This window comes from Artemia franciscana, chromosome 18 (genome assembly GCF_032884065.1).
Source record: "Artemia franciscana chromosome 18, ASM3288406v1, whole genome shotgun sequence".
In the NCBI taxonomy this organism is placed as follows: Eukaryota; Metazoa; Arthropoda; class Branchiopoda; order Anostraca; family Artemiidae; genus Artemia; species Artemia franciscana.
This window is the reverse complement of record NC_088880.1, coordinates 19,771,807-19,793,951: the sequence shown is the minus strand read 5'-3', so window position 1 is coordinate 19,793,951 and position 22,145 is coordinate 19,771,807. Positions and strand designations below refer to the sequence as shown.

General features: G+C 34.4%; 1 protein-coding gene across 3 annotated transcripts in view; it reads right to left on the bottom strand.

Annotated features, from left to right (window-relative positions):
• Window positions 1-559: 559 nt before the first annotated feature.
• Window positions 560-22,145, bottom strand: part of LOC136038722 (inorganic pyrophosphatase-like) — a 50,789-nt gene continuing 29,203 nt past the window's right edge. For all 3 annotated transcript variants that reach the window (XM_065722060.1, XM_065722059.1, XM_065722058.1), the window contains 6 exons: window positions 19,761-19,880; window positions 14,160-14,310; window positions 11,556-11,618; window positions 9,247-9,460; window positions 3,808-3,917; window positions 560-703 (listed from right to left, as the gene is read on the bottom strand). In XM_065722060.1, the coding sequence (XP_065578132.1) occupies window positions 666-703; window positions 3,808-3,917; window positions 9,247-9,460; window positions 11,556-11,618; window positions 14,160-14,310; window positions 19,761-19,880 (696 nt within the window). In that variant the 3' untranslated portion in view covers window positions 560-665. The remainder of the gene's footprint in view (window positions 704-3,807; window positions 3,918-9,246; window positions 9,461-11,555; window positions 11,619-14,159; window positions 14,311-19,760; window positions 19,881-22,145) is intronic.

Sequence of the window (22,145 nt, the reverse complement as noted above, 5' to 3'; positions counted from 1 at the left end):
AGCTGCCTGTTCCATTCTAGCAATTGTCACATGTTTAAGACTATTGAGTCTTGAATCAGTTCAATATTATCAATTTGTTTCAACACCAGAAAATCAAAGCCTTGCTGTTCATGAGACTCTACATGGCAGCAGAATTCCGGGAAGTTGAATTCTCATGTCCTTTTGTCTATTACAAAACAACATTTCAGAAACTAGTCCTTGTCCTTGTACTAATGAATATAAAAGTGTTTTTCGCTGCCTTGTTAAAGCTCTTTATGATATTTAGTTTTTTCGTGAGCTTTTTAGTTTGAAATTAAGTTTGGAATAATTCTGCAAGAAAAACCTCAAGATTCTCCAGCCTATAGCTTTTGGAAAACCAGAAATTTTTCGGCTGTTGTTTATTTATCGATGGAGTTCCTGACCCGTCTAAGACACTCTAAATCCTTGCATAGCCCAAGCTTCTTTCAAGTTGAAATGGAACATTCGGCAGCTGTGAGTCCGTTTCACCTTACTTACTTCCGTTGCAAACTTATCGATTGCAGCGAATGAAAAGACATGTCTCTTCTGGTTTTCAGGATAGTACTAGGGGAATTTTTATTTGAAGAAATAAAACAAAACATTTGAGAATAGTTTATTGAGTGCATAGTTCAAAAACCGGCAAGGAACCGTTTAATTGATGATCTGCTTCACGATTTCTGAAGGTGTACGTAGTGCCATTTATCAACTAAAAAAAGAAAAAGATTAATAAATAACAAAGAATTAAAATTCCAACAAAGAACAGATTCTCAAAAGAATCTGTTGTTCAATGAGACATTATCAATGTGACCCTGTGCATTGGATAAATGAATTCAGAAAAATAAAAATAAAATTTTATCATTTGCGACATTGAATGCAAACAAAAAGAAAGAAATTACGACCAATAACATTAAATGTATAAAAGGAAAAGCCTATATTCGTTTTAAAAAGTGAAATGTAATCTATATACAGTATTATTGTGTTAAAGCACTTTTAAGGTCCCAAGGTATTTCCTACATTCGTACTCCACATTTATAGATTATTTCCTATTCCAGGTTATTTAAAAAGTAGAGAACCTTTCCTATTTGTTCGAGGCATTTTTATTGAAGATAGTTGACAATACTTTTGTAATAAAATATTGAATGCCCTTTCCCTATTTGGTTACAGATCAAATTAAAAGAATGTTTGTATTTTTCTCAAGTTTTTTTTTTAGATTATCAATAAATTTAAGTGCCACCAAGCTGTCCAACTATTAGCCAACGACTTTAACACTTTTATGGTAGTTTATGTCCCAAAAGTTTCCTTTTGGAGAAAAGAAAGGAAATACTTGGATCAAAGCTTTTAGTTTTGCCATCAATTTGTCATCAAAAGTCATCAATTTGCACCACTACTTGATTGGAGTTTAATAACCATAGTTGTAGCAATAGGGGCTACCTAGTAAGGAGCGAACCACACCTCACAGTAACCAAAGTTTGAAAGGCACGTTTCTAAATAAATTCTCGAATGTTAAAGAATCAACCTTTGACAGTGATTCACAAATGGTAACTATTATCCATGTCAAAATTAAAAGTAAAAGGTAAAGACAAAAAGAAATTTCAGAAAGAGCTTCAAAACCCCCTGAAAACGAGGACGTGTCGAATCTCCTTTGAAATTACCATTTGAACCACTATACGCCATAGAAATCAAAGACTTTGAGCTGAAGATTCTCAGCCTCTCATCTCAAAAACTAAAGGAAGTCACATTTAGCTTGGATATCACTGATTTGTCCTTTTTCTCCTGGCACAACCATGGCACTGAAACATCGAAGAGAGCTGTTTTATGTCTCATTCAAAAACTATTGCTTTTATACCCATAATTTTTTTAACTTCGTCTTGACAGTGTTAAAGTAAAACAGCAGTTTAAAAAAATCAGAATTCTTTGGAGACATTGCCGTCTCAAGCATCGAAACTGGCGGAATCGCCATAGCCAAAAGCCCTTCACCAAAGGTTATCGGACCCATCCCCCTAAAAATCAGAGAAAGCAATATTTTAACCTGTCTAACATTGATGTGAATCCCTTTCTTCCGGCACTAGTCCTAGTAATGAGCGATAGCTTGAAAAAAATTGGTTTGTTTCTTAGTAGGTTCCAGCTAAGAAAAAGCCGAGGAATTTTCCTGTGTGTGATATACTAATACCAAAATATATCTGTCAGAAAATATAATACTGAAAACTTTACTCTTTTCTACCAAACTTCGCAAACTACTTTCCAAAACTTAGTCAATCCAATCTTATACATTATCAAATAATCACGAAAAAATATGGAAATACCAATCCATTAATAAGAATAACAATCCCCTTCGTCCTGAAGCTGACAGTGAATAAGTTAACTCTAATAAACCGTAATGAAAAGACGTTTAAATGTTGTGAAACAGAACGGGAACAAGTCGGAAGTCTAAATTCCACGGACCTAATTCCAGACTCTTATTTCTTTACGAAGCAGCGGTTATTGCTACTAGAGCTCGGTCCAAACATTCTTCAGCGGTAGCTAGTACCTCCATGATCATGGTTCCAGCGATAGCTGCTACCTAATAAAGGAGGAGCCATGACTTATAGTACCCAAAAACTAAAAAAATGCGTTTAAAAAATACCTGTAAGTGAGAAAAAAACGGTTATTTCTAGCTGATTCAGGAATGGTAACTATTATCTAAATTACTCTAAGAAGTAAAATGTTATTTTGAAAACAAACTTTAGGGAATTTCGAAAATTCAGCCTGAAATTCCTAAAAATTCGCGTCAGATCTAAACACAAAGTATATATCTGTAATTCTCATGACCAAAAACCATCTTCCAGAAACAATTCCCTGGCTCGAATAACAAGAAAAATCACTCTTTTTCATGGTCAAGTTACAAGTGAAAATTTAAGCAGTGATTTGAGAACCATAGAAATGAAGAAAGGGAATAAAAAAGCAAAAAAAAAAAAAACAGAAATGTAATGTCAATACCGCTGAAAATTGACACCTTCCATTAATTCTCTGTTGGGTATATTCAGGGCATAAAAAAATGAAAACCGGTTATTTATTTGAGTGAGGAACTTTTTGCAAAAGTTCAAGCATATGTCGCACTGAGCAGATTGCGATCTTTAGAAGGTTTGCGAATTGAAGAATTTACTGTGACAAGTTTATACAAAAATAGTCCCAAATTTAAATGCAACTGGCTATTTGAGCTTCAAGAATCTGAAATTAAATTTCTTAGTTTGTTTGACAGAACACAAACCAACGTTAAATATCCCCTGTAATTCAAAAATTTTCAAATAATCATTTAAATTCATAAAAAAATCAAACAAAATGACACTTCAGCATATTATGATAGCCTATGAAAAAAGTATAGACCGTTTGTCATTTTATAAGACTCTAGCTCGATTTGCTTGTATACCGCAAAATAGCTGATCGCATCACCAATCTTGGAACCTACTTTTTTCTTGCTAACAAATTTAAATTCAGTTAAATCATCAATGCCATCTAAGTTTTGCTAATTGTCATCTTTATGGAGCTTCACTTCTTTTAGACAATGACTATAATTCTCTTCTCTTTTTTTCTTTTTCCGCTGAGGTATGTAATAAAAAAGTGTTGGTTTAAATTTAAATGCCCAGACTAAAGCTAAAAAAATTGTAGGATTTTGTGTGATTTTTTATGTGATTGAGAGTGAACAATGCACATAAATACATTTCACCATAAACAAGGTTAAAGCTTTTTTATACCATTCAACATCAGAATGCCAAAATATTTTTTGGTAATTCCGTTGAAATTTAGACTTTCATTTATTAATACTCATTTTACCTTCAGAGGAAAGGAGAGCAGGTGCCTGCTTTGTTGGCAATGTAGATATAATCTCAGCTACTTTGACTCCATCGACCTTGAATTGACTAGTTTCTACGTTGACACATGTCCTGGAAATAATCGTATACAGAAAAAAATAATGCGAAGAATATTAAATGCTAATTGAAGAAAAAACAATCGAACCCAATTTACACATGACTCGCTTAATATTGCCAGTAGTCATGGCTATTCCGCTAGTGAATTAATTCCAAAAAACTATTGTTTAAATATACATTCCCCTTGTTAAGTGACTAAAATTAAGTCCTTTGCTTGTGATTATGATTTTATCACGCCGATAGTAATTATAAAGATCAACTGACTCCGAGAAACACGATATTTTTCTGATAAAAATTTAGAGGAGTAAACCCAAGAGAATTAAGGTAATATTCTCCTACTGTACTGAGGTTAAGTAGATTTACATAGCAACAAGGTAACTTACAAGATTTTTCTTTCATTTCTTTTTATAGCTGCCATCCCGCATATGAAGTTTAAAACAATTTGAAACGTATCTGATGGAGCTACCTCTCAGATTAGTCCTAGGGACCTCCCCCCTTCACAGAAAAAAATGTGGCACAAAATTCAATCTCGGACCTCCCCAGGAACATACTCTGTTTCAATAAGGAGAGCCGAGAAGGGACCCAAGGATGGTCCTGAGATTTAAATTTTGTGACAGGCCAAATGAAAACTTAGAAGAGTGTTTGAACGTGAGAAAGAAAAGAATTCTTTACCGTTACAATTTTTTCATACCAACACTTCCCGAATTTTTCCAATAAATTTCCTAACTTTGGGTATTTCCTTGTTATTTCCAACCAGTAGATTCAAACTAAGCAAACTTTATTCCAGCAAAACTTGACTAATATAAAACTCAACCAAGTAAAAGGGAATCCATAAGAAACCCAATTGTCAAACAAATCAAACAGCTCGTGGTAACAAACTGTAGTAAGGAGCAGCCCGGCTCAATAGTAACCGAAACAAAAAAAAAATGGAATTTTGATACCAATAGATACATCAAAAGAATCGGGTATTTATGCTGATTTTAAATATATAAGCTTCATAAATTTTGTCTTACCCATCAAAAGTTACGAGCCTATGAAAATTTGCCTTATTTTAGAAAATAGGGGGAAACACCGCCAAAAAGTCACAGAATCTTATTGAAAATAACACAATCAGATTCAGCGTATCATAGAACCCTACTGTAGAAGTTTCAAGCTCCTATCTGCAAAAAATGTGAAATTTTAAATTTTTTACCAGAAGACAGATCACGGATGCGTCTTTATTTCTTTTTTTTTCAGGGGTGATAGCATCGACTCAGTGGACCTAGAATGTCACAGAAGGACTCATTCTTACGGAAATTGAAAGTTCTAGTGGCCTTTTTAAGTGACTGAAAAAATTGGAGGGCACCTAGCCCCCCTCCCACGCTTATTTTTTCCAAGAGTCACCGGATCAAAATTTTGAGAAAGCCATTTTGTTCAGCATAGTCGAAAAACCTAATAATTATGTCTTTCGGAACGACTTAATCTCCCACAGTCCCCAGGGGAGGGGCTGCAAGTTACAAACTTCGACCATTGTTTACATATATTAATGGTTATTGGGAAGTGTACGGACGTTTTGAGGGGGACTTTTTCGCGTTGAGGGGGACTTTTTTCGCATTACATATAGTAATGGTTATTGGCAAGTGTACAGACGTTTTCAGGGGGACTTTTTCGCGTTGAGAGGGGAGGGTCATGGGTCAAGGGTTACGTGGGAGGATCATTCCATGGAGTAATTTATCATGAGGGAAGGGAATTTCCATGAAGGGGGCGCAGGATTTTCTAGCATTATTAAAAAAAAACAATGAGACAATAAATAATAAAAAAAAATCAGCTTGAAGCAAGGAGCAGCATTAAAACCTAAAACGAACAGGTATTATTAAGCATATAAGAAGGTTCGTATCCTCCATAATATTTCGCTCTTTACGCTTAAGTATTTTTAGTAATTTCAACTATTTATTCTACGGCCTTTGTGATTCAGCAGTAATTCTTAAAGAATTGGGACAAAATCCAAACTTTAGTGTAAAAAGTGAGGTATTGACGATGGGGTGAATCCCCTCATATACCTAATAAAAATATACAAATATAGAAGTTCGTTACGTAAGTTAATTCGTAAGTTACGTATGTTTATTACTAATAAAAAAGTTCGTAAAAAAGGAAAAAGTTCTAGTTGCCTTTTTAAGTGACCAAAAATTGGAGGGCAACTAGGCCTCCTCCCCCACATCTTTTTTTTATCAAAATCGTTCGATCAAAACTATGAGAAAGCCAAATGCAAATTTCGTTTTAATTATTCATATGCGGTGAGCCAAAATCAAAACATGCATTAATTCAAAAATGTTTAGAAATTAAATATTTAAAAAAAAAACTAGCAAGTAAATGCAAGTAAGGAGCGCGATTAAAACTTCAAACGAACAAAATTTATTCCGTATATGAAAGGGGTTGTCCCCTCCTCAACGCTTCGCTCTTTACGCTGAAGTTTTTTATTGTTTTAAAAAGCAGAGTTGTGAAAAAGAGTCAAACCTTAGCGTAAAAAGCGGGGCGCTGAGGAGGGGGCAGCCTCTTCCATATATGGAATAATTTCTGTTCTTTTTAAGTTTTAATGTCGCTCCTTACTTGCAGTTAAAAAAAACTTTTTTTTTTAATCATAATAGGACCAAATGTTCTGACTTTATGGCGAATTACTAACCATGGAAACAACAAGTCATAAAATGTCTCTCGTCATGACGGATGGAGGAAGGATGAAACTGTAAATTACCCTCACTTTGAAGAGGTATCTTGAAGGCATTACATGGTGATGATAATTATCACCATAATCATTCTGACAACATCGTCAGAGACGTTTAACATGACAACAAGGGCAAAGGTGGCCACAAAGAAATTGAGGACGTTGGTGACGAAGATAATGAGACAAAATACTTTCCTCTTTGATCAGTTTGAAACTTACAGCCATAGTATGCTTGGTCTCAGAAGCATCTAATGAAGAAAAATCACACAACGAATTATTCGAGGGGGGGAGTCTCAAAAAGGAGCCACAAATTTTTTTTCGATCGGATCGAAACTAATCCTTTAGTACTTTGGCTAAAAAGATCCTAACACAAAAGGAGAAATGGGGATAAATTAAATTGATTTTCCCTGAAAATATAGCCGAATGAAGGTCCGATTTTTTTCTTTTTTTTTTTGAATAGCTTGAAACTTCCATCAGTAAGTTTCTGTACTAATAGGATCCTAATACATAATAAAAACAATAAAAAAATGGTAGAACTTTTTCGAAACGACCTGAAACTGAAACTACAATTTTCTAACCAAAAAAAAAAAGAAAATTATCAATTTTCTAACCTAGAAAATTATCGGCCGCAGGTCAGAATCATAGTACCACTGAAAGCGAGTGTTTGGCAATTGGGTGTGCAGTTAAAAAACTTTATTATTATATTTATGGGCGCATATTCAAAATTATAACGGACCATAGCTCACTGAGATGCTTAAATATTACGAAACCAGATGACAGACGTCTTTCATGGTAAGCATTATGCCTCCAAGATAACTATTTCAATGTGAAAGCCAGACAAGGCACAGCCAAGAGAATGCCGACAGCATGTCCAGACTACAATTGCACATATTTAAAGGAGGCATAAATTAAAGATTTCTGCTGTAATTATTACTAAACAAATAATCCTCTTTAGCTATTATGTAGTATCCTTTGATAGATGGCTTTATATTGGTCAATGGTCAAGGCGATAGCCAAGTGAATCCGAGATACAATGGCCATGCTTAATAAAAACATATCATCACTAAGGTACTGAACAAAACTATAAGATATTTCCCTAGCCTCGTCGAAGGACGTTAAACCTACCATATTTTCTGACAAAAAATCGTTGGAGGGCCATGACACACGCCGCTTTTTTTCGCACATTCAACAGATTGAAATTTAATTCCTTTTAATGCAGATTCAACCTTCTTAAACAGACAACAGTCGCTTGTTGCAAAGTCAGGCAAATAAGGGGATGGTCTAACACTCGAGTCTTTTACTTGGCTATGAACGTCTTGACAGACAATGCAGAATGGGCCAGCGCACTGTATTGACAGAGAACCCGTGACGTGTTCTTCCACAATAAAGTCGTTTTTTTTCTCATTCTTTCACGGAGTCGAAGATCAATGAAGCAATGTTGATTAATCGATTAAAACTCTGGGAAGGTACACAATCCCATGACTAGAAACAACCGTCATCGCTTTGAATCTCGATTTGGTCATTTGAGCTTTTGTAGCTCTCGGTGAAGATTGGTCTTTTTGTGCATGGATTGGGTTTCGTTTAATGATTGTAAGTGAAAAACCAAGATTCGTCATATGTTATAACTCCTAGCAAGAAAACGTAGTGTGACCTTGGTGGAGTCCTGTAAAATGTCAGGTGAATCTCACAACAATTCGTGGCTCTATTATTACATTTATCATTTTTCCGGCAAAACAAAACATCAGCTCTTATAATAACGAAGGCCATGGCCAGAATAATTTGTTTACAAACATGGGAGGTGCCTCATTGCAAGAGAAGGCTTCACACTACACAGCTTTCGGTCGTCCTTTTTTTGGCGAATGCGTATTTCTTTTTTGGAAGCATCAGGCTCGTTATCTTATAGCCAAACCTCGTATTTAGAAGCGGGTGAACCCCTGAAATTGGCTGGCGGGTGGACCCCTTGAGGGCAAAGTTTTGAAGTTTTGAAACACCTTCAACGGGTTTAAGGAGATAACGTTTATCTCATATCACCCGGTGAAAAACCATATCTGGGCTACATAATAGCATAAGAAAAATAGGTAGAGGAATTCAGCAGTGAATTCCTATATACTGAGCTGGTTATTCCTAAAACCGGTTTTGACTTGCCCATGCGAGACCGAAAATCAAACGATAAGGGCGTTTTGGCCTTTAAGTGGATAGAGTTTTAGGCGAATTCTTAATATATGTTGAAGCGCAGTGCCCACATTTGTCGATCGTAGCAGCTAAAGGCTCCCAAAATATTTAATAAATCAAAAGTATATACAAGTTAACCATAACATGCCAAAAATCTTTATATACTAAATATTTTGCAGCAAATGCTGTCGTATTGACTCGTGACATTCAAAATGGGTTAAACAATATTTTTCTCCGATCAAATGTAGAATAAAGTCTAGTCACTGAAAAAAATAAATATAAATTACGTTTTCCCAAACGGTGTTTAAAACAAAAATTGACCATTGCAAGATTTTCTCAAGGATTTGAAAAAATGCTTGCCCTTCTATTAAGTCAATAGCCCCCTCTCCCCTTAGACTCTACAATTTACATTTTGATGAAGTGTAGCATAATTGATAGTGATATTTCCTGTTACTTGACATAAAAAAAACTCACCTTTCCAAATTAGGACACTTGGCTTGATTATGAATAAGCTGTTTCCAAAAGATATGAGTCTCATGAATGACTTCATGAGCAAAATCTTTGTTCTTCGCTTCGGCGTCAAAAGCAAACTGATTTGCAGGTTTTCCATCTGGCATCTTATATACCCTAAACCATTCTACGGTGGCTTTTAGAAAACCTGGCATATGCTTCTCAACATCATCAATGTCTGGAAAGAAAATACTATACTATAAATTTTACTTTAAAAAAAGAAAGAAAAAGCAAACTTACGCAGTGTGTATATTCCGATTTTTAATTTGTAGGTGTTAGGAACCAGTTTCTTAGGTCAAATAGAAAAATTATCTTGAAAAAATCAGCGTCAAATTTAATTTTAGTAGAATCGAACCATTTGGTTATGCTTTCGCTTAGGTCTAGGCTCAATTTCGCGAGGAAGTCTTTGTAAACATAATTATATCCGTTTTTTTTAGGCCTTGAAAAAGAAACTTTTAAAGGCATATTCATAGCATAGTTGTATAATACATCGATGTTCCCTTCCCTTAGCATCTGAAGTCTCTAGTCTGCTATGCGGTCCTTCATCAACCACTCTCTCTCCCTCTTTCTTTACTGGTATAACATATATGCACGTGATCTCTTTTCAAAACCGTGCTATTTGTTGTATTTAATTAAGTTCAATATTTAACAGGCCTTCGAGCTTTTTTAATGAACACTTTTATCTGAAACAAATTTGTATTTTACCTAACTAAGTTATTAATCCAAGCTTCAATTTGGGATAGAACACGTTTTCCCCAATGGTGATCAACTATTTGGTGGCTTCACAATGTATTCCAAACAACTACATTTTGCACTCTTTGCCTACCTTTTTTGAACTCAATTCCTTTAAATACAAAAAAATATTTTCGGCAAAATAAATGGAAAAGGATGATAAATACACAGTCTAGAATTATTTTAAGCCAAAGGTCCACCATGTTAAATTAAATAGACTGGGGGCACAAAATGGATTAATTTCATGGACACCCTTAAAGGGGAAAAAACTGAATAGACGGTATCAATGGGCAGCTGCACTTTTTCCTGACATAGTTTTTAGTTCTCATTTCGGTTAATCCCTACCCCCCCCCCCATATCAGAGAGAAAATTGAGGATGAAAAATCTTAACTTTAAATTCTTAAACGACTAAAAGTAGTATAATTAAGTAGTAATTAAGTAGTATAATTTTTTCTACTTAACCTATGAACACTTGAACACAATGACGTGAATTGGCCCCTTTTTATCTCTCCCCCCTCCAAAAAAAGCATAACGTATTTTATGTCATTCGACTCCGGACCACCGAGCTACTTGTCCCTCTAAAAAAGACCCAGCAGCTGAAAAGTTAATTCGACACTGCTTTCGCCAGCAATGATTCTAGAGGATCTTTCCCCTATATCCTTTGAATCCAGATATGTTTGACTCCAGGCTCAACTCTTTCGAAGCATACAATTAGCTAGAGCCTTCTATTTTATATCTACAGTGCAATAACTTATAAAAGGTAGTTTAAAATAATTCTAGGGAGGATAGAAAGACTAGGGAGGATAGAAAGTGAGATTTTAAGAGATGAAATATGCTGGGATGAAATTCCATAGAGCAATTGAGTGTTATGAGGGGACTTTAGACGGTTAAACACGTAATAGTTGAAAGGAACCAAAGCGTAAGAGGGGAAATATAGTGCTATATAGACTTTGTCAGAATAGGTTCCATATATATCTCAAAAATGAATACATTAAAAAGGGCAGCAAATCCGACAAATTTCACGAAAAATCGAAATATGACAGTTTAATTATTAACCCTTTCAAGCCGGTAACTCATCTATCTATAAATTAAGAACTTGTCATTTCTTACAATCAACTGCACCAAGAGGGTTAAGTCCAACTTAAAAATTCTACCTGGCGAATAAAGTAAAACAACCAACAATTACAAGTCAAAAATATCTTTGATGATAAAATAACAGCAGAGTTTCTTATATCAATATACTAATTAGATAAGCTTAATGGCTATCTCCTGAATCAAAATTTGAGGTCCACTTGCCTCGCCCGTGACACTCCCTGAAAGTATCAGCTTGATCCCTCAAGCTGTCCCGATATATAGTCCCAGTCTCAATGCTGTATCTGATCCCGGCAACACATGGTGTCGTCGAAATACTTAACCGTTAATAGCAACTAAGTTAATAGATTGTAAATTCCATGGGGGCTGAAATGGGAAAAAAGCGTCTAGGTATATGGGAGGCAAAGTATTTTCAAAAAAGCTTACATCAATATAAAAGAACGACTTACCATTCAATTTTTCAGCTAGGGGATCATTGACATCAATGGCAATAATTTTCCAGTCCGTTTCCCCTGGAGAAAAGACAAAACAAATAATTAATTTAGGGATCAGATATTCTCCTATACACGAAATATAAAAATCAACAAGCCTAATGGCTTAGCAAATTAAGGGACTTACACACGATATCTAACAAACCAAGATCAGGGAATTGTCCCCTGACAACCAAATTACCTTGCTTTCAACATTATAAAATCAATTCTGGAAAATAAATTGCTGTTTGTGAAAGCCTTCATTCCTCCAATTTTAAATGCTTAGTGCAAAAAAACAATCGCAATTTTTCCAGCACACATAGTCTTGGTGCAGTAACTTTTTTTGCTGGCAGCAGATAAAGAAAAATAGGAAGTCTTTCGTGTAAAAACTATGGGTATTGAAAATTATCTTACTGTATTTTTTAACTAGGCACCGGGAAAAAAATCTACATAGAGAAAAGTCTCCGAAATAACCATTTTTCAAAACCCAAAACAGCAAATTTTCACAAAAGAAAATTAAAGAAAAAAAATCAAGACTCAAGACATTTAAAAAGTTTTCCTATTAACCTATTCTTTGGCTCCATGTAAAGGTGCTGGTGAATCTCATCCAATGCAGGATAGTTGACCTCAAAATGAACCGATAAAAAATGTCAAACAAAAACCACAAAAATAAAATTATTTTTTTTTTATAGCCGCAGCATTCTTACCCCAAAAAGGCTCAGCTAAGACTCTACGTGTCTTGCAAACATATAAACGGATGAAATATTTCATGCGGGCATTTTTCACATAACATTAAAAAAACAGGCAAATGACTTTCTTTAAGCTCACTCCAGGTAATTGCGCCAGTTTTATCCCTTAAATAAAATATCATCCCTTAAACACCCAAGTTGTATGTTGATAAATAGTAATTACCATTTTCCCCCACAAAGTCATTCCTTTTAGTTAGAGGGACAAAACTAACTAAAAATACAAAACTAAATAAAACATAAAAACACACCGATAAAAAATGTCTAACTAAAACCACAAAAATCAAATATTTTTTTTTTTTTTTATAGCCGTAGCATTCTTACCCCAAAAAGGCTCAGCTAAGACTCTACATGTCTTGCATGAAATATTTCGCGCGGACATTTTTCACATAAGATTAAAAAAATAGCCAAATGGCTTTCTTTAGGCCCGCTCCATATAATTGCGCCAGTTTTTTACATCCCTTGAATAAAATATTCTTAAACACCCAAGTTGTATGTTGATAAATGAAGTAATTACCATTTTTTCTCCACAAAGTCATTCCTTATAGCTAGAGCGACAAAACTAACTAAAAACATAAAACTAAATAAAACATAAAAACACACACGATAAAAAATGTCAAACTAAAACCACCAAATTATTATTACTTTTTTTTTATAGCCGTAACATTCTTACCCCAAAAAGGCTCAGCTAAGACTCTACATGTCTTGCAAACATATAAATGGATGAAATATTTCGTGCGGGCATTTTTCACATAAGAATAAAAATAACAGGCAAATGGCTTTTTTAAGCCCATTCCAGGTAATTGCGCCAGTTTTTTACATCCTTTTTGTAAAATATTCTTAACCACCCAAGTTGTATGTTGATAAATGAAGTAATTACCATTTTTCCCCACAAAGTCATATAACTCCATATAAACCACATATAAACAGCCATATAAACCTCATATAACTCCATATAAACAGGCAAATGGCTTTCTTTAAGCCCACTCCAGGTAATTGCGCCAGTTTTTTACATTCTTTTTGTAAAATATTTTTAACCACCCAAGTTGTATGTTGATAAATGAAGTAATTACCATTTTTCCCCACAAAGTCACATAACTCCATATAAACCACATATAAACAGCCATATAAACCTCATATAACTCCATATAAACAGGCAAATGGCATTCTTTAAGCCCACTCCAGGTAATTGCGCCAGTTTTTTACATTCTTTTTGTAAAATATTTTTAACCACCCAAGTTGTATGTTGATAAATGAAGTAATTACCATTTTTTCCCCACAAAGTCATATAACTCCATATAAACCCCATATAAACAGCCATATAAACCTCATATAACTCCATATAAACAGGCAAATGGCTTTCTTTAAGCCCACTCAGGTGATTGCACCAGTTTTTTACATTCTTTTTGTAAAATATTCTTAACCACCCAAGTTGTATGTTGATAAATGAAGTAATTACCATTTTTTCCCCACAAAGTCATTCCTTATAGTTAGAGCGACAAAACTAACTAAAAACACAAAACTAAATAAAACATAAAAACACACACGATAAAAAATGTCAAACTGAAACCACCAAATTAATTTTGTATATATATATATATATATATATATATATATATATATATATATATATATATATATATATATATATATATTATTGATAAATGAAGTAATTACCATTTTTTCCCCACAAAGTCATTCCTTATAGTTAGAGCGATCAAACTAACTATAATCCCAACAATATCTTCAGCTAGTGACAAAATATTATAACCACTTCCAACAATTGTTCTATGTAACTTAAAAAGTAGTCTCTGTAAGTTGTATCAAAGCTACAAACCTTCGTCAATTAAAGCGAAACATCCAAGGACCTTGACCTCAATGACTTGGCCACGCTTTGCCACACGGTGTCCGATTTCACAAACATCAATAGGATCATTATCTCCTTTACACCCAGTTCTTTCATCAACCTCATTCGGATTCTCCCATGTCTAAAAATAATACATGGCCTATACATAGATAAGGATTTCTCCATAGAAAAAAATAACAAAAACTCAAACTTGTTACTTTTAGTTAACCATATAGGGTGTAATGCCACTAAACTGTGTTCACTCGTGCTTCAAAAGATAAAGATAGTGTCATCCGTAGGACATTATTCGGAGGAATGGCCATCTATTGCAATGGTCTTTTTAGCCCTTCTATAGCCAAAAATTTCAATTTGTAAGGTTTTTTTTTGTTTATTTTGAATATGAGGGTTTAAACTTAGCGAGCTCATCCCTTAACCCAATACAACCTAGCGTAGAAGTACTTGTTTTCTTTCAGTGTTCTGTTTTTACCATTCTAATAGAAAGCAGATTCTGATCTATGGCGTAGCTCGAGTTTATTTTGAACTCATACACTTCCAAATTCCAAAAATCAATTTAATGGAAAACCGAAGTGAGAATTCCGAAAATTCTAGATTTTTTTTATCATTACTGTCGCCATGTCTTTTTCTTTGGAAACCAGGCCAATTTATAAGATGCAAGCTCAAGTCGAATGTTATTCCCCTTAATACATGGCTAATTCCAACAATCGGCTAAATTAAAATCAAATTTGGGAGCGTCTAATTTCTAGGGCGATTCATCAATAGCACTCGAGCTCTTCCCCCTCCCTCCACATTTCCGTATGAATATGCAAGCCAAGAACCTAAACCACGATAAAATACATTTATTATTTATCATTGTTCAAAACACCAACCGTGAATAGATACCAGACAACAAAATTAAATAAAACCCTCTTAAATTGATACATAAGCAGAAAAAATGTTCAATTAAGAAAAGGTTGAAAAAAGCAAACAAAGTACAGCATTAAAGAGCAAAAGGAACCCAATTTGACTTCAGAAATCATGTGCAATTATTTATGCAGATTTTTCGAGGGGCAATTAGCTTATAAAAAGTTTGAAAATAAGCTATGTTCTGCTTTTGTAAATGTATAAATGAGGGGGTCAGGATTAATGCGGACCAAGTCCCCATCTAACAATCTTAAAATATAGAAACATCATTAACAAAAAACCGTACCAATTGATATACTGGCATATTTCCACAATTACTATAGAGCTATAGGAATAACTTGCTTTCTTTCATAGCTGCAACTTTAATATTGATTAGTTCTATTTTAAACTAAAAAGTTATCAAACCATGGGTAATACACTTTACATTAACTTAGTAGTCATTTAAAATTCCTATCGACAGCAGTAGGTCTGGTTTTTATCACTTCAATAGGGAATTCTTTTCTAAAAGACGCTTTTCTTTGGAAGCATTCCGCTGCAAAAGTGACCCCTCCACATGTTAGCCATGACACGATAAATCTAGAAAACTAGACCAAAATTGGGGGAAAGAAATTCTTGGAAGAAGCCATTATTCTTCATTATTCCAGTTCATTATTCTTCTGTTTTGCTTCTACTTTCAATTTTTTACAAACCCTTTCGACTCAAAATCAAATGCCGCAAGGAATACTAAAATTCCTTATCACATTTTAAAATAATGCTAATTCGTTGAACAGGACTTAAACGGGATTGAGGTAACAAAACAATATTTATTTTCACACTGGTTTTCTACTTATACACGATTGATTTAAAAAGGAAAAAAAATCCAAAAATGTTTTGTAAAGAAGCAAAGAGCTATTTCAAACATTAAACAGGAAAAAAAGTATCTTTCAACAATTCGAACAACGAGCAGAAACTAATACGAATGAATATATTAAAACCCAAAACGAAGAGAAAATAAAAAGATTAATCAAAAAAGAAGACCACAATAATAATTATTCTTTCCGGGAAATGAAATTTCTTGTGGAATTACATTCGTGGCTTTCAATTATACTCCATTATATAAAAATTATCATTTTTTCCAAAAATATTTCATTTTGATTCTGTTTCACATTAACTTATAGAAAATTAATCGCTAAATAAAAGCTTTTACTAAACATAGGTAGTTTCTGATGCAATCAGCTAAGGTCGTCGTTACGGAATATATTGAATTGATGTATCAATTAATAATTCAGCGATTGATTTTCTACAAACCACACATGGTAATTAACTAAAAAACAAGCTTTGGTAACAATACTGATAATAATGAATCAGCTTTTTCTTGTAATCACAAGTACATGAAAATATAAAGAAGTGATTTTGCTTAAAGTTATTCACCAAAAGTTATAAGCCAAAGAAAATTTGCCTTATTTTCAAAAAGGGGGCAAAAGCCCCAAAATTGCAAGAAATCTTGATGAAAATTATACCAATCATATTTGGCATATCGAAAAACCCTACTGTAAAGGTTTCAAGATCTTATCAAGAAAACTGTGAAATTTTGCTTTTTTTCGAGAAGGAAGATGACAGATGTGTGTTTATTTGTTTAGGGTGGTTGCTCTCAACCGATTTTGTGCCATGCCCGACGTACGTATTTCTAAGATCCTAATGCCCCCCTCATGATATTTATATTTTGTTATTCGAAATTTTACGTGTATTCACCAGAGGGAACATAAAAGACCATTAACTTGGTATCTTTTTTGGGTCGTCCCTTGGGTATATTTTATGCTAATGAAAAATTTAAGCTCTAAATTCAGCCAAAGGGTGTAAGTACTGTCCATGACCACGTCAAAATATTGATATGCCCCATCGGTGGTGCCTACACCCAACGTTGGGAATCACTGGTTTAGGATGTATTCTTTGAATTTTCTTTTTATTGCTACCTCATCAGTTTTTATGGGGTTCTCCGAAGTATTCGGTAACCTAATCCATAAATTTGTTGTATATTTCTGTAGATGAGCATATTCCTCCATCCATCAAGCGTTCTTTACTAAATAATATGGTCAATCAATCTTCCTTTCGGTCGCTGTTCTATTGCGACGAATACCTTGGTAGAAAGTCACGACTTTTTCCTGGTTTCATGGTCCCAGTGGGCTTCCCTGTCCCTCTCAAGCAAATAGGATTTCAAATTCTGATAATCTTGATATCTCAAATGATTTGGGCTATTCCGAAAATAGCTATTCGTACGATATAGACTGATCGTTTCTCTTACATTTCTCAGACTTTTTCTTCTTCACAGTATTCTTTTACATTTTTGGAGCGTTAAGTTACTCAACGCTTATTTACTCAATTCGGAAAACAAAACACTTGATTTTATATGTTAAAAAATTGGTTTAGTTCACTTTTAAAATTAAGGTTGAATGAAGGGTTCTACATCGAAGTAGGTTGAGAACTATTTTTTTTTACAATTTCCGAAGTTTCTAGTTCACAATTTTGGTGAAATAATTGAACCAAAAAAATTTAATGGATATGTCTAGATTTGGATAGAATGGATCCTGTTAAAAAGCTTGGTTTGAAAACAAATCGTCCAATATTCAGAAATATGTTGAATTCCGGAAAATTATATAACTGTTTGTAAATCAGCTTTTCAAAGTGTTTTTGCAAAGACTGATATCCATCGCAAAAGGTCCAAAATTATAAGAATTTACCGAGTACCGACTTTTATGAGCTGGAATAACTTAAGCCTTCTCAAAAATGCCCGGCAACGCAAGATTTTCATACGAAAAAGTCAGCGACGGCCTCCTCTTTATCTGTCAGCCAATTCTTGTTTCGACAGCACCCGTGTCAGTAGAAGCCACCCCCAAGAATGAAGCCCACCTAATTCAAGGATGGAATGGGAAGAAAAAGTTTGATTTTTCTCAGTCATTTTAACGTGGAAAACAAATTGATCTTTTTTTATGCTATTTCAGAAAAGAATCAGCCAGGACTGAGATAACATCTCTTCCACATACATTTCTTTATGTTTGTGCACCGGTTTTGAAGGAACTGCAGTATATTTTATGCTTGGGTTTGCTACAGTTTATAATTAAATCCCATGTTTTCCTGCTATTAATCCCATATGCCTGAAATTGCTCTATATAACGTATTCTTACGATTTCAATACTTATTCAGAGAACCACCACATGGCCTATAATCATCGAGTTGTCTTAGCTTCCTTTTTTTAATTGATGCACTGGAGTAAGGAAACTGTTAAAGGGAGATGGGCAAAACATTTTATGAATGTGTTAAACCATTATAAAATTGTAGGAAATGATATAAGCTACTCAATATTGTAAATATGATCCACTTGTGTTACTGTTGTGCTTAATTTTCCAAAACGGCAACCTCTAGAATTTTTTTTTCAAAATCTCCTCGTCTAGTGTCAAATAGGTAAACGCGAGATACTGCAAACGATGCTTTTCTAGATGTTCCAGTGACGCCCGCCAATCAATCGGAGCACTCTCAGTTTGCTGTAGCTCCTGCCAAAGCGCAGAAATTGCTGCCAGAGAAACTGAGGTGCAAATAAGCGATGCGCGCTTCTAAAACAAAATTTAAAAGGTTATCGCAAGCCGTTAGGGAGATAGATAATTGGGTGTGCTATATTCATGTATATGTGAACTTAGAAGTGGCCGGGACACCTCTCTCTTCGCATGGGTACTGCTGATATACGATATGAATTTAATGACGAATTATTAACCGCATGTACTTGGTGCTAAATTGGTCAAGTGTGAACATTGATATTTTTTTTTCATTCATAAATACTTTTGTCCATGTTCATATTATTTGTGGGCATACTCAAATGGTAGTACTGGTTAAATATTTACGTAAACAAAACTGAACTGACCAAATAAAATAAAGCAGGGGAAACAACGTTTGTGGCTTCAGGGAGCCAGCATCTAGAAAGCTCTCTTCCAGGCCCGATTCACTGTAAGACTGAGCTTTCCAATTACGGATTTTGCTCAAGTTCTAGACAGTATATTAAGGTATGAAGAGCAATTCCCATCACAGAACTACCCCATCATTGAGTAGAACATCGGCATAGCCAACAAACCCTATCTCCCATGGATTACAGTCGTCTTTTCTTTTTTACTTTTTTAGTTGAGCTGGAACTTCTGCCAGAATGCTACCATGTTCAGCAAAAACGAGTGAATTGTTTGTCCTTTAAAGATTATGAAAGGGAAGGAGGTAATCAAACCCAATGGTGACTACTAAAAAAGACGTACACCACTTTGGAACGGTATGGAATTACTTATTGATCTTAGTCCTTTGCAGAAAAGCTGCCCGTCAAAACCGCTAATAGAACGTCTTTTAATTAGATACAACAGATGCTATCATTACCATGTTGATTAGACAAAAAGCCGGGATTATTCGAACTAACTGTTAGCCAAGCATGGCAGAACATGTGTCATCGTTTATAATTATTTTATCGCTTGGAAATCAAAACCAAATCCCGCCTAATTGAAATAATGCGTTTATTAACACTTTTTTGTTTGTAAATTATCATCCTATATTTGTAAGACGCGTCTTAACCATCTTAGCCTATCTTTTGTTTTAGACCAAAATATAACTGAACACACGTTCTTAATAATTAATTTTGCAAAAAATAGGGAAAAGTGAGATTACCTGGGGTAATGCACCATAGTTCCATATATATCCATGATGAGGGAAACAATTCGCAACGTATCTGAGGTTACCTTTTTTGATATCTTGCTTAATAGGATTTAATGGTTCTTCTTTGCAGATCTAAACAGAAAAAGCAAATCCTTATTTAGGGTAAAAAAAATTTAGGTATTCCTTAAAACGGGCGTTTTTTCGCCCTATTTCATAACTAAATAGAAGTTACACAAAAAAATAATTCTTTGTACGATTACGAAAAAACAGAAGAAAAGGGTAGCAAAATATAGCTAAACACAAATGTGTACAACAGATTGAATACATTCAACTATTAAATATGATTTCTAGTTTAAAAACATCCTCTGAAGAGTAGGGTGATCTAGAGTCTGGAACTTATTTTGAAAATCATTTACTCTCATAGGGACAGCAACATCTGGATCTATCAGACCAAATCTTTTGATCAAATACTGGTTACTGGTCCATGATGGTAGCCCAAGAAAATACATAGCATACTTAAAACAAATCATAAGCAGCTTTTTCTTATCTGTCTGAATAAAACATTTCCAAAACGGAGATATGTAGGCCTACAAAAAATGTGGTAGAACAAATAGATTATATGACCGGGCTAGAATATGAAGATCAATCCTGTCTTATTCGGGACAAGCCTTCCATATGCACTACGAACTTTTCTAAGGGTATCATCAATAGCAAATTCACGCGTATTCTTGAGCGATGTAAATAGCAAGTTCACGCGTATTCTTGAGCGATGTAAATAGCAAGTTCACGCGCATTCTTGAGCGATGTACTAATTCGGACTCCAAGGTAAGTAATAGCCTGAACTGGTTTTACCTCAGTACCTTCTAGAATGATAGATACATAATCGGTTGGCACATTATAGTTAAAAAACATCAGTTTCGTTTTCGTTGGGTTAAACGAATGGCTGGTACATTATATTTTACTGGCGATTCATTGTAAACTTAACGACCATCTTCCCCTCTTGTTCACCTTTTGACAGTGCTACTATTATGGATCTTTTTAGTTTTTTGTGGTTTCGTAAAACTAATTATAAAACAAAAACAATCTCTGATTGGTCGAAAATGCTGGCGGCTACAAATTAATGTTTTGATACGCATACGTGTAAATTGAGCTTCATAGACATGTATCATCTTCTTCCCAAGAAAAGCGAGGAGTTAATATACACACGCTTTATTTTCATTGCTGACATTGGACACGCTTCTCTCTTTGACTCATTTACAATTCTTATATGTGTCATGAGATTCAGTGGTGCCAATAGCCCCGAAACTGACAAGAAAGTGTGCTATATCTTTACGGGGGCATTTCAAAATCTTAAAGTGTAGCTACTGATAATTTTAGATAAGAAAATAATCCAATGTATTTTTTTATCCTATGAAATTACAAAATTTATAATAAAAAATCACAAAGTTATTTCTCCCTCACTCCCTCTCTCTTTGGAGTAGCTAAAATTTCGTAAAATGAATAATATGTTAGAACTTCCGTTTTAGACACAAAGGTTTAAAGCAAGAAGTTTAACTTAGAGTACTCTATATATTTTACTACAACTCCCATATAGAAACTGAGTTAAGTGATCCTGATTTTTCTTTGGGGACAGATATTCAACTCTTCTCATTTTGGAAGACATATCTATTTCGTCATAAACCCTTTTTCATTAAAGTTTACTAAGAGAAATTGGCGAACATTCTCGTCTCAATTTGTAAAAAACTGAGTCTTCACAAACTCCTCTGTTTTTAGCTGCTTAATTGAAGCTCCAAACCTAGCCTGGCGGACATAGAAATTACCAAAATTGTTACGGGATTGAAAAATTCCGCATCATCTAGCCTTGATAATATTCCGACTAAACTAATTAGGTTCATACTTCCTTCCTTATTTCTCCCTTAAGGAAACTTGTTAACCTCTCCTTTCAGCATGGTATTTTCCCGAGTAGTCTCAAGCGTGCTCGAGTCATCATATTACATAAGGGGGACACGAAAGATCCAGCCAACTATTTGCTAATTTCTTTGTTGTCTGTGCTTAGCAAAATAGTTGAGAAGGAAATGCTTTCTCGTCTTAATAATTTTCTTTACTACTAAAGATTTTTTTCACGATTTTCAATTTGGTTTTCGAGCAAGTCATTCAACTGAGCATGATGTGCAGTTCTACTGAATTATCTTCACTCTGCCCTAGACTCCCTTTTGATTCCTGTTGCTTTGTTTTTGGATGTTTGTTGTTCGTAAAGCCTTTGATTCTTAAACTCATAGTATTCTTCTATTTAAACTTTCGCTTTTTGCCCGGGGGTCCCTCAAGGGTCAATTTTAGTGCTAGTATTGTTCTTAATATATGTAAATGGCCTAATTTTTGTAGTTAGAAATGAAAATC